At 44.0% G+C, this 10,000-nt stretch overlaps 1 protein-coding gene and 1 pseudogene across 1 annotated transcript in view; one reads left to right on the top strand and one right to left on the bottom strand.

Moving 5' to 3' along the window:
• The window catches only part of LOC116221188 (tripartite motif-containing protein 16-like), a 7,976-nt gene extending 5,830 nt beyond the window's left edge, over positions 1 to 2,146 (bottom strand). The window contains exons 1-2 of the mRNA XM_042708136.1: positions 2,072 to 2,146; positions 33 to 113 (exon numbers count right to left, since the gene is read on the bottom strand). Coding sequence (XP_042564070.1) covers positions 33 to 113; positions 2,072 to 2,146 — 156 coding nt within the window. The remainder of the gene's footprint in view (positions 1 to 32; positions 114 to 2,071) is intronic.
• A 3,562-nt stretch (positions 2,147 to 5,708) lies between these two features.
• Positions 5,709 to 7,813, top strand: LOC116220983 (annotated as a pseudogene).
• The last annotated feature ends 2,187 nt before the right edge of the window (positions 7,814 to 10,000 follow it).

The raw sequence follows: 10,000 nt of genomic DNA, 5'->3' as shown, positions 1-10,000 counted from the left end.
GCCAGCTGTTGTCTTATGTGGTCAGTTCTCACCTTGAGAGTCTCCACAGCCTTCCTCAGCTCCTGCAGCTCCTTCTCTCTCTCCTGGATTCTCTGCTGGAATCTCCTCTGGGTCTGCCCCAACTGCCTCTGTTAAAAAAATAATAGCCTTTTTTCACCGTATTATCTGTGATGATCAAACATCACATGACAACTGAACATTTATGAGCAAAAACCTTTAAGTACATTTGAGTCTTTTCAAGAGATTTAATGACATATTGAAGCAGTCGCTATCATCTTCAAACTAAGTTTAAGAGGAGCACTGAAATTTAACAGCAAAAACACTTGCAACAAAGCTGTCTCACAACCTTTAGAACAGAATAGAACATTATTTTGCGAGGTAAGAATGCGTTCTGTTTGAAGCCAGCAGGTTAATGTTTTACTGTTTTTAATCAACACTGGACCTTGCACCTGATAATCATTTCCTGAGTCTTCCTTTGTCAGCTTATTTTCACTGTATTATCAGTGGATTGTTTACAGCAATGAGGATCAAACATGACAACTGAACATTTATAAACAAAAACATTTTAAGTACATTTGAGTCTTTTCAAGAGATTTAATGACATATTGAAGCAGTCAGTATCATCTTCAAGTGAAAATCAGGATGAGCTAAGTTTAAGAAGAGCCAAAATACTTTTCAAGCTGGCTCAGAATCTATTTCACAGAACATTATTTTGCGAGGTAAAAATGTGTTCTGTTTGAAGCCAGCAGGTTAATGTTTTACTGTTTTTACTCAACACTGGACCTTGCACCTGATAATCATTTCCTGATTCTTCCTTTCTCTAACGAGCAAAGTCATTGCGGAAACAGCCAGACTTAAAGACTGGTGAGATTTTAATACTATAACTATAAGAATACTTTCACAGTTAGTACGTAGAAGAGCCCTCATAGAAATGTTGGACACACATGTAGCTCCAGTACTGACCTGTTTGTCTGTCCGTTCTGCTGCAGCAGTGACTGTGTCATGGCCTTTATGTTCGTCCATCGTGCACAGATAGCAGATACAACTCTGATCGGTTCGACAAAATATTTCAAAAACCTTCTTATGATGAGAGCAGATCCTCTCCTGTAGCTGGCCTGTGGCATCAATCACTGAGTGTTTTTGTCCAGGAAAAAGTTCATTGTGAGCTTTGTAGTGCGTTTCACTAGCCTGACGATGTCATACTCATAATTCTAGTCAGATAATGAGTCTGAGACCGCTCCGTTGGGCTGTGATTATGGGGCGTGTTTCAACCGAACTAGGAAAAAAAAGGCCTCTTCGCTCAATTGGATAGGCCTACAACCAATCAGAGCAACGTAGTATGACCATAACGTAGACCATGGGGCCAGCTGATACATTAAACTTTTACCGGATCCCGTAGGAAGGACGGCAAAAACATCTTTTCGATCGACAAATGCCTTGATCGCGTTTCTCTGTTCCTCTTTCAAAATGAATGTGCTGTCAATGTCTTCTAAAACAGACTCGAATTTCCACATTTCAGCTCTCCAACGGCAGCCATGTTTGTTGAAAACGAATTCACCCCAAAAGCTCTTTGGTGACGTGGTTGACTACGTTAGGGTTGATCATCTGTCCATCATCGTATAAAGCCCGCCCTGACAATTTGATTGGTCTATATCTCCTCACAGATTTTTGTGAGGAGATAATTTCTCCCCAACGGAGCGACACCAGACCGAACTTCCCGACCAAATAATTTGTGGGCGTGGCTAAGTTCGTCTGGCATCCAGGCTAGCGTTTCACAGTATGACACTAGACATTCCAGACAGGACTTTACAGCTTTGAGTTTTCTCCCAGTGCAGACGTCACACTCCACATCTCCAGGTCCAGCATTAGAGGGAGTAATAAGAGAAGCTTGGATTCTGGTCTTCATAAATGTCTCCACCATTTCAGCAATCAGAGTATTTTTTTTTAGTCTAGGTCTGGGAGTGAAGGTGTCTTTGCACAGGGGGCAGCTGTAGACTCCTCTCTTATCCTCCTGATCCCAGCAGCCCTCAATGCACCTCATGCAGAAATTATGTCCACAGGGAATAGTCACTGGATCCTTCAGCAGATCTAGACAGACTGGACACGTGAAGGAGTCCTCTTCTTTCTTGTAGATTGCCTCTGCCATTTTGTTTGCTTTCTCTCACAACCGCAAGCACAAGCACACTAAGGGAAAGACCTGCCGAGTGATACTTAAGTTTCGTTTTCACCAGAAGATAGTGTGCTGAGGAGTGGCTTCCTAGTTGTCATTTTGCGTCAGTCTTTGGAGTCCAGTTCAAATGTTCAAACTGAGTCAGGGAAATAGGTGTGTGGGTGTTTGTGTGCGTATCTTTGTGTGTGTGTGCGTTTGTGTGTGCGTGTGTGTGTGTGTGTATGAGTGTACGTGTGTGTACGCGTGTGTGTGTGTGTGTATCTTTGTGTTGAAGACTTGATTCATAACTTTTTACTGTGCTAGCACTAAGTATAAATGCAGAGTCCCAGGTTATATTAAAGGTTGGGTCCTCAATTACACACTAAAACACTTTTTGTCAAATTCAGTTAAACTCTTTTGGGGTTGATTGTCCCTGAATGTGTGTGTGTTTGTGTGCGTATGTTTGCGTGTGTGTGTGTGTTACACTCCTAAAAAACAAGGAGAAATAATCACAAGCTGATGTTTCCTCAGTGAGAACCTCAAATCAATCTTCAAATACAGAGTTTACAAACAAGTAACAGGTTGGCTGCAGTAGAATACATACCTCATTTACGTTACAATCATATTAAAGCTACAACCATATGCAGGGTTTCCCTGAGGCATAATTCTCATTTTCTCTACCGCTGCCGGTAAAGAGCATGCAGCCATAACTGAATAGACTGTCACAAAACCCATAAAGTTACTGAAGGAACAAAATACAGACAGCCTTGTAAAATATGTCTACATTTCACAAAACCTATACGGGTTACTAAAGAAACAATACACAAATGACTGTATAAAATACACTGACATATGTGCATATGATATGAATTTGCAGTCATGGGTTGAACTCAGCTAACAAGATGGGGGGGGGGGGGTTCATTCACACACACACGCTAGCAGTAAAACTAGGCACCAGCTTACTTAAATGTTTCATACACATTCTCCTGAAACTCGTATTAGAAAATAATAACAACACCTTAACAGTGTAGAATATCAAAAATATGCCTGAAAAACGTGGAGAAATAACCATGAGAGTGATAGGGTGAAGTTTCCTCAGTGAGAAAATGTACTCGCATGAGGAAAATACTGCCATCTCCGCTGGATCCGTGGGTGGACACAAAAACAATCGATCTCAGGCAGGCAGATCTAGACTACTGTACAGATCACTGATAATACCATTATACCTCAGCTCTGAATGATAACGAATGGAGTAAACAATGAATGAATTAAAGACGTTTTGCATTTGAACTCCTTTTAACACAATACAAGTTATTATTGGTTTTAAACAGAGCTCATTAACTGTTTCTCATGACCGTATGATTCTGTTAATTTGATCACACATGCTGTGTGATCCGCATACACTCCTATTCTGGAGCTGGCCACTAGGGGGAACTCAATCTCCTCGTTACTGTGTCTGAAAGAGTAAGCCGATTTGGAGCAGTCCAGGCTCCAGGACTGATCGTTGAATCCAAAGCCACATTCATGGCCGTGTCCTTGGTTGGTTGTCGTTCACTGGATTACTGAATTACAAAACCACTACACGAATCCGTGGTCATTTCATTTTTTGATGACCACTGTCACACTTATTATTTCTCTTTCTGTCCCTTCTTCCTGTGCCACATGGGCTTTTGGACTCAGACTGACAAAAAAAATAGTTTTTAATTATGGTAATGAGCTTAATCAAATTAGCTACATTCATTGGGATGTGTTTGTGGTAGATGCAGTCTGAAATTATAGATGTTGAGGTGTGTTTGTGTGTTTTTGCTTCCACAAGGGATGACAATCAGCCAAACGGGAGAGATATGATGACACAGCAGTGACGTGCGGTGAGATTCGTGGCTGGTGAGGCACAGAAACCGGAAGTGATTACGTCATTCCGGTCTCTAGTTGTTTAAAACATAGACATGTATACATACAAGTTATTGTCTAATACCAGGACTTTTAAACGATGGTTTAAAAAAAAAAAATGTGATAAGTTATACGGCTCAATACTCAACTGACTTGTTGACCGAACTTTTACATAGTCATACGACTAAACTCACAACCGGAGACGGTTGTGACGGTGGTCAAACAGGGGACTGACGAACACTGCGATTGCTTTGTTCTTTAATTCCTGTATCATACACAAACAACAGTTGGCATAGGCAGCATTGCTGACAGGCATTAATCAAATAAAAGTAAACCAGTGCACAAACAATTCGAACAACCATGCACATATTATATTACACACATATAACACACATATTTCGCTATTGGAGCAACATACCTGTATCATACACAAACAACAGTTGGCATACGCAGCATCTGCACAAGTAAAATAAAATGATAAAATACATCAGGTTCAGTATGGCAGCACGGTTAGCTAGCTAACGCTAGCCAACGCTAGCTAACGGAACGTGAGGAATGGGAAGTTCCCAGCGAACTATAGCTAATCACACTGTATAATAATGAACCTCGTAGTCAAGTGAAAAATACCATCAACTTTCTGCCCATTGACAAAACTGCTTTACAACCAACACAATACATACTAATCATAGAAAATACACGTTACATGTCGAAGTTGTCGACATTCACTGCATCTACCTATCTAAAAGTGTACAAATTGTGATGGTCATTTTGCATAGTGGACCTACCGCTGACAGGCAAACTTCTTCGGTCTCATTTACAGTCCAGACATTGTCACACGTTGAGAAGAGATGACAGGGAAAGAGCGAATTATCTTCTGTCCCGTCATTTGAAGCAAACCTTTGAGCTCCGGCATTGGTCTCCCATCATTGATCATTTCACGTTTTGACTGAAAGTCCAGTTTTGAGAACTGCTTCAGCTTAGCAATACAATCTTCCATTTTCGCCGTCAAATAGAAGTGTAGAAGAAGAGCAAAGTTCCCCAGCATAACCCCGACAGGTGCGCTCTCGCACGCCCCCTTCATTGAGGCAGAGGTACTGTGTGCCTCACCTACATGATTTTTCAATGCTCTGCCTCACCTGCCTCATATGACCGCACGTCCCTGTGACACAGTATGGCTAAACATCCTCTTTATTTCTGCAACGGCAGACAGAGCAACAGCGCAATTAGTCTTTTCATCATTCCTTTTTCTTGGTCTATATCAATGGAGTAAAATAAGATATAACAGTTCAACACTTTTTAGACAAAACGGGTCCCAACATTCCAGCTTTGTCTTTTTCTCTGCTCCACTACCCTACCTACCCTTCCCTATTCGAAGTGCTTTTCGGAGAAGTCTGATGCCAGTTCCCACAGTGCAACACTAACCCCTCCTACTGCAGCAGGTCCCAGCACCAACTCAAGAGCCACTCCCATTGTTCCTGCTGCAGCCAATGTTACTACAGCAGCTGTACCGATCCTTCTCAGACCTTTTCTCTGTTTTTCTAATTTCACTCCCTATCACTCTATCACTTCATCACTCTATCACTTCATCACTAGCCTCTTTGCCTCTTCTAGTCTCTCCTCCTTGTCCTCATTCCTCTCCTCCTGCTCTCTCTGAACCTGTTTGGGCCGGGGGGGATGGGGGTTGCCTTTACTTACATTTGATTTGATTCTATATTTGATAAGACGGTGAAGAGAGACAGGAAATGAGTGGGAGACAGAGAGAGATGGGAAGTGGGTTCAGGAAATGAACGCAGGTCGGATTCGAACCCGGGTCACCATGAGCACTTAGGTCTGTGCATTAATACTTTTTTATTTTTATTATTTGAAATGTTATTGTTTGGAGGATAACCCCTTGAGATGCAGCATCTCGTTTTCGAGGGGGTCCTTTATTTGGTGCCAGTCTCTTTGCTTTCCAGCCTGTCCAAATCTCTCCCCTCACTAAACAATGAGGCACCCTTTTAATAAGGCAGCCCATGGGGCTAAATTGGTCCAACTAGTCCCAATTGGACCCATCCACAGATGTGGGGGAACCCGGACCCAACCATTCTGGTGGGGGAGTCCAGTCCTCCTTCCCTCTTGGGCAACAGTGAGAAGGGGGAGGGATTTCAATTAAGTTTAATTCCTAGTTAAAATCTACATCACACATATCAGGCTTGAATTCCATACATCTTAATGATCAATTTTCATGGAACAGTGTGAGAATATATGCAGTATTTTGATGAGAAACTTTAACAACCCATTCAAATATTGCCATTCTGAGATTGCACAGAGATCTTCCCTGTGCCACTTCCCTGAAGTGACACAGGGACATGTAAAGTCTTGTTCCTCTTTCAGACTACATAGAACCTTTTGGACAGTTTTGTGGTCGGTCTGAACTTCTGGGCCTCAACATGTGTGTTTGAAAATAAAAACACCGCTGCTGAACTGTTGATATCATCCAGAGAGCCAGAGTTCTGCCCACAGACACAGCGGCATGAAGTGGTCAGTGAACGTCTGCTGTTCCTACGAGGGTGAGCTGCTCCCCAGAGCACTGCCTCCTCTGATTATCAGAGAGTTCCTGCTGGGCGTCCTGGCCAACAGCCTTGCCCTCTGGGTCTTCTGCTGGCACATGAGGCCCTGGAAGAGCAGCACCGTCCTCCTCTTCAACCTGGCCATGGCCCGCTTCTTCCTCAACGTGGTGCTGCCGTTTCGCTCCAGCTACTACCTCTCTGGACTGGACTGGAGGTTCGGCGATGTCCTCTGCTGCATCTTCCTCTTCCTGGTGTCCCTGAACCCTGGCGGCAGCATCGCCTTCCTGACGCTCATCGCTCTGGACAGGTACAAGTATGTGCGCGTGCTGCACCCCCACCACCGCCTCAACTCCACGTCCATCGCCAAGGCTGTGGGCATCGCTGTGGTGGTGTGGGCGCTCACCGTCTCCCTCAATGCCCACCTCCTGATGGCGCCACAGCAGCTGGTGGTGGGACGTGCACACACACACACACACACACACACACACACACACACACACACACACACACACACACACACACACGCCACAACAGCTGGTGGTGGGACGTGCACACACACACACACACACACACACACACACGCCACAGCAGCTGGTGGTGGGACGTGCCACGCAGTGCGAGAGCTTCCTGGTGTGCCTGGCTTTGGACCCTGTGTCCCTCTGGTACAAGTCTGTCTTCATGATCTGGCTTTGGACCCTGTGTCCCTCTGGTACAAGTCTGTCTTCATGATCTGGCTTTGGACCCTGCGTCCCTCTGGTACAAGTCTGTCTTCATGATCTGGCTTTGGACCCTGCGTCCCTCTGGTACAAGTCTGTCTTCATGATCTGGCTTTGGACCCTGTGTCCCTCTGGTACAAGTCTGTCTTCATGATCTCCTTCTTCGTCCCCCTGGCTCTGATCCTTGTCTGCTCGCTCTGCATCGTCTCTGAGCTCAGGCGCAGGCATCTGGATGAGTACGGCAACATCAAGTGGTGGTAGTGGTGGTGTTCGTTGTCTGCTTCTTGCCCAGCAACGTGGCCCAGGTGCTGATCTGGGTGAGGATTGGGTCGCAGAGGACGTGTGAATCCGTGGAGGTAATAAACCTGGTCTTCTACCCCACGCTGACCCTCACCTACCTCAACAGCATACTGGACCCTGTGCTCAACTACTTCTCCAGCCCCGCCTTCCAGCGGGTGTGCAGACAGCTGGTGAGACTCCAGAGCACAGAGGGGGGACGGTGGACACAGGGGAGGACGGGACTAAAGACAGCAGCTCCCAGGCTGACAGACAGACAGGAGTGAGGGGTCTGAACACAGAGGGGACGGTGGACACAGGGGAGGACGGGACTAAAGACAGCAGCTCCCAGGCTGACAGACGGACAGGAGTGAGGGGTCTGAGCACAGAGGGGACGGGGGACACAGGGGAGGACGGGACTAAAGACAGCAGCTCCCAGGCTGACAGGAGTGAGGGGTCTGAGGCTCCTGCTGCTCCAGGTGGAGACAGACACATTTCACTCGTGCTGTCATGTAGTGCTTACTGTTTTAAAGCTCCTTTAACAGGAATATTCAGCATCTATGAATCGGTGATTTACACAATGTACATTTGAATTTAGAAATACTGTATTTTTCTCATTTCTATTAATACAATATATAAAATTACTATTGAAAGAACATATTTCAAATACATTAGGCCTACTTTGCAAGCACAAAACATGAATTTATGTATTATTGTTTATAAATGTAAATTAAATAGAGTACACATTTTGAAGAAATGGCTATTTGATTCAAGTTAAAATTCTGTAACATACGTGGAAACGTAGGATCCAAATGCTCGACTCGGAGACAGAGATGCAGAATAACAAGCTTTACTGAACGGGTTCGGTACACGGTAAGACAGTCCAAATACAAACAAACAATTCCAATCAGGGACGGGCAGCGGGGATCGTCGTTTATCCAGTCCAGGGTCGTCACACGGGTAGTACTAGTGATGTTACAAATGAACCGTAGTAGTTTGTAGAGGCAGAGGTACCGGCAAGGAGGAGGCAATCACGTAGTCGAGTAAACAGTCCAGGTTCGTTATCCAGGTGTGAGGATGTGGAGGCAAAGGTACCGGCAAGGAGAAGGCAAACACGGAGTCGATTATACAGGCAAGGGTCGTTATCACTGGAACTTTGGAAATCATGGGAAACGCTGGAACTCTTGAGACACGGGGGAAACAAAGAACTGGCAACGAGACACAGGAACACACAGACTAAATACACTAGGTGATGAGGAACAGGTGCAAACAATCAGGGAGGGGCAGACAATCAACAAGGTGGAGCACACATGAGGCAGGGAGTGAGGAGTCTGAAACGAGAGGAGAGGTGAGTAAACAATCACAACACGGAACACAAGAATAAACGATCTATATAAGCAAACTTAACTTAGTAAACTGGACTGGACGTAACAAATTCTACATGACACATATCAGACATGAAGAATGTAACATTCTGATGATATATATTTAGAGTAGAGAAGAGGACAGAACTTTTACAATCCATTAAAATGTCTGTTTTTTGGAACGCACCAATGGCAAGACAATGGTTTTCGATCAGGAACAACGAATGTTGTCAACTGTCGATGTTGTTGATTAGTGACTCGTGGGCAGGTACCTCCTCCTGCCAATGGCATGTACATCTTGTTACTTGTTAAGCATTTCATTTATTAATTGCTATCGGGATGATGAAGGAATTTCAATACATTTAACAAAAATACTTCTGAAATAAATCACACACACAAACACACACACACACACACACACACACACACACACACACACACCAAGAAAAAGAGCACCAATGGCAAGAGGGTGGTCTTCGATCAGGAACACCTGTAGAAACTGCACTGTCACACTAACAGTGGGTGTGTGGTTGTGCTAATTGTGTGTGAGGTGTATTCAAAACAAAACAAAGCAGTCAAAATTGTGTTTAAGCAATCGAGAAAAACTGTAAAAGGTGAACCCCCTCTCACAGGCAGAGTGTGCACAGGTAGTGCTGGTAGTCCATCTAATCATGTCATCTGGGATCAATAAAGTGATTGGACTGGCTTTGTACAGCCCTGCAGCTGACACAGATAACAAATTGTTTTTTTCTTCGTCAAAGCATTTCATTTATTCATTGCTATCGGGATGATAAAAGTATTTCAATACATTTAACAAAAATACTTCTGAAATAAATCACACACACACAGGCGCCAAGAAAAACAGTACATTGAATGCCAATCTATAACTCTTTATTCACCATTTTGCACCAGAAAGATTTTAAAACATACTGGTCTCATTATAACAGTATTATTAAAGAAACAGAGGAACACTTTTAAAACATACTGGTCTAATTACAATGGTATTAATAAAGAAACAGAGGAACACATTTTAAAACATACTGGTCTCATTACAAT

This window comes from Clupea harengus, chromosome 7 (assembly GCF_900700415.2).
Source record: "Clupea harengus chromosome 7, Ch_v2.0.2, whole genome shotgun sequence".
In the NCBI taxonomy this organism is placed as follows: Eukaryota; Metazoa; Chordata; class Actinopteri; order Clupeiformes; family Clupeidae; genus Clupea; species Clupea harengus.
This window is presented reverse-complemented; position numbering and strand designations above follow the sequence as displayed.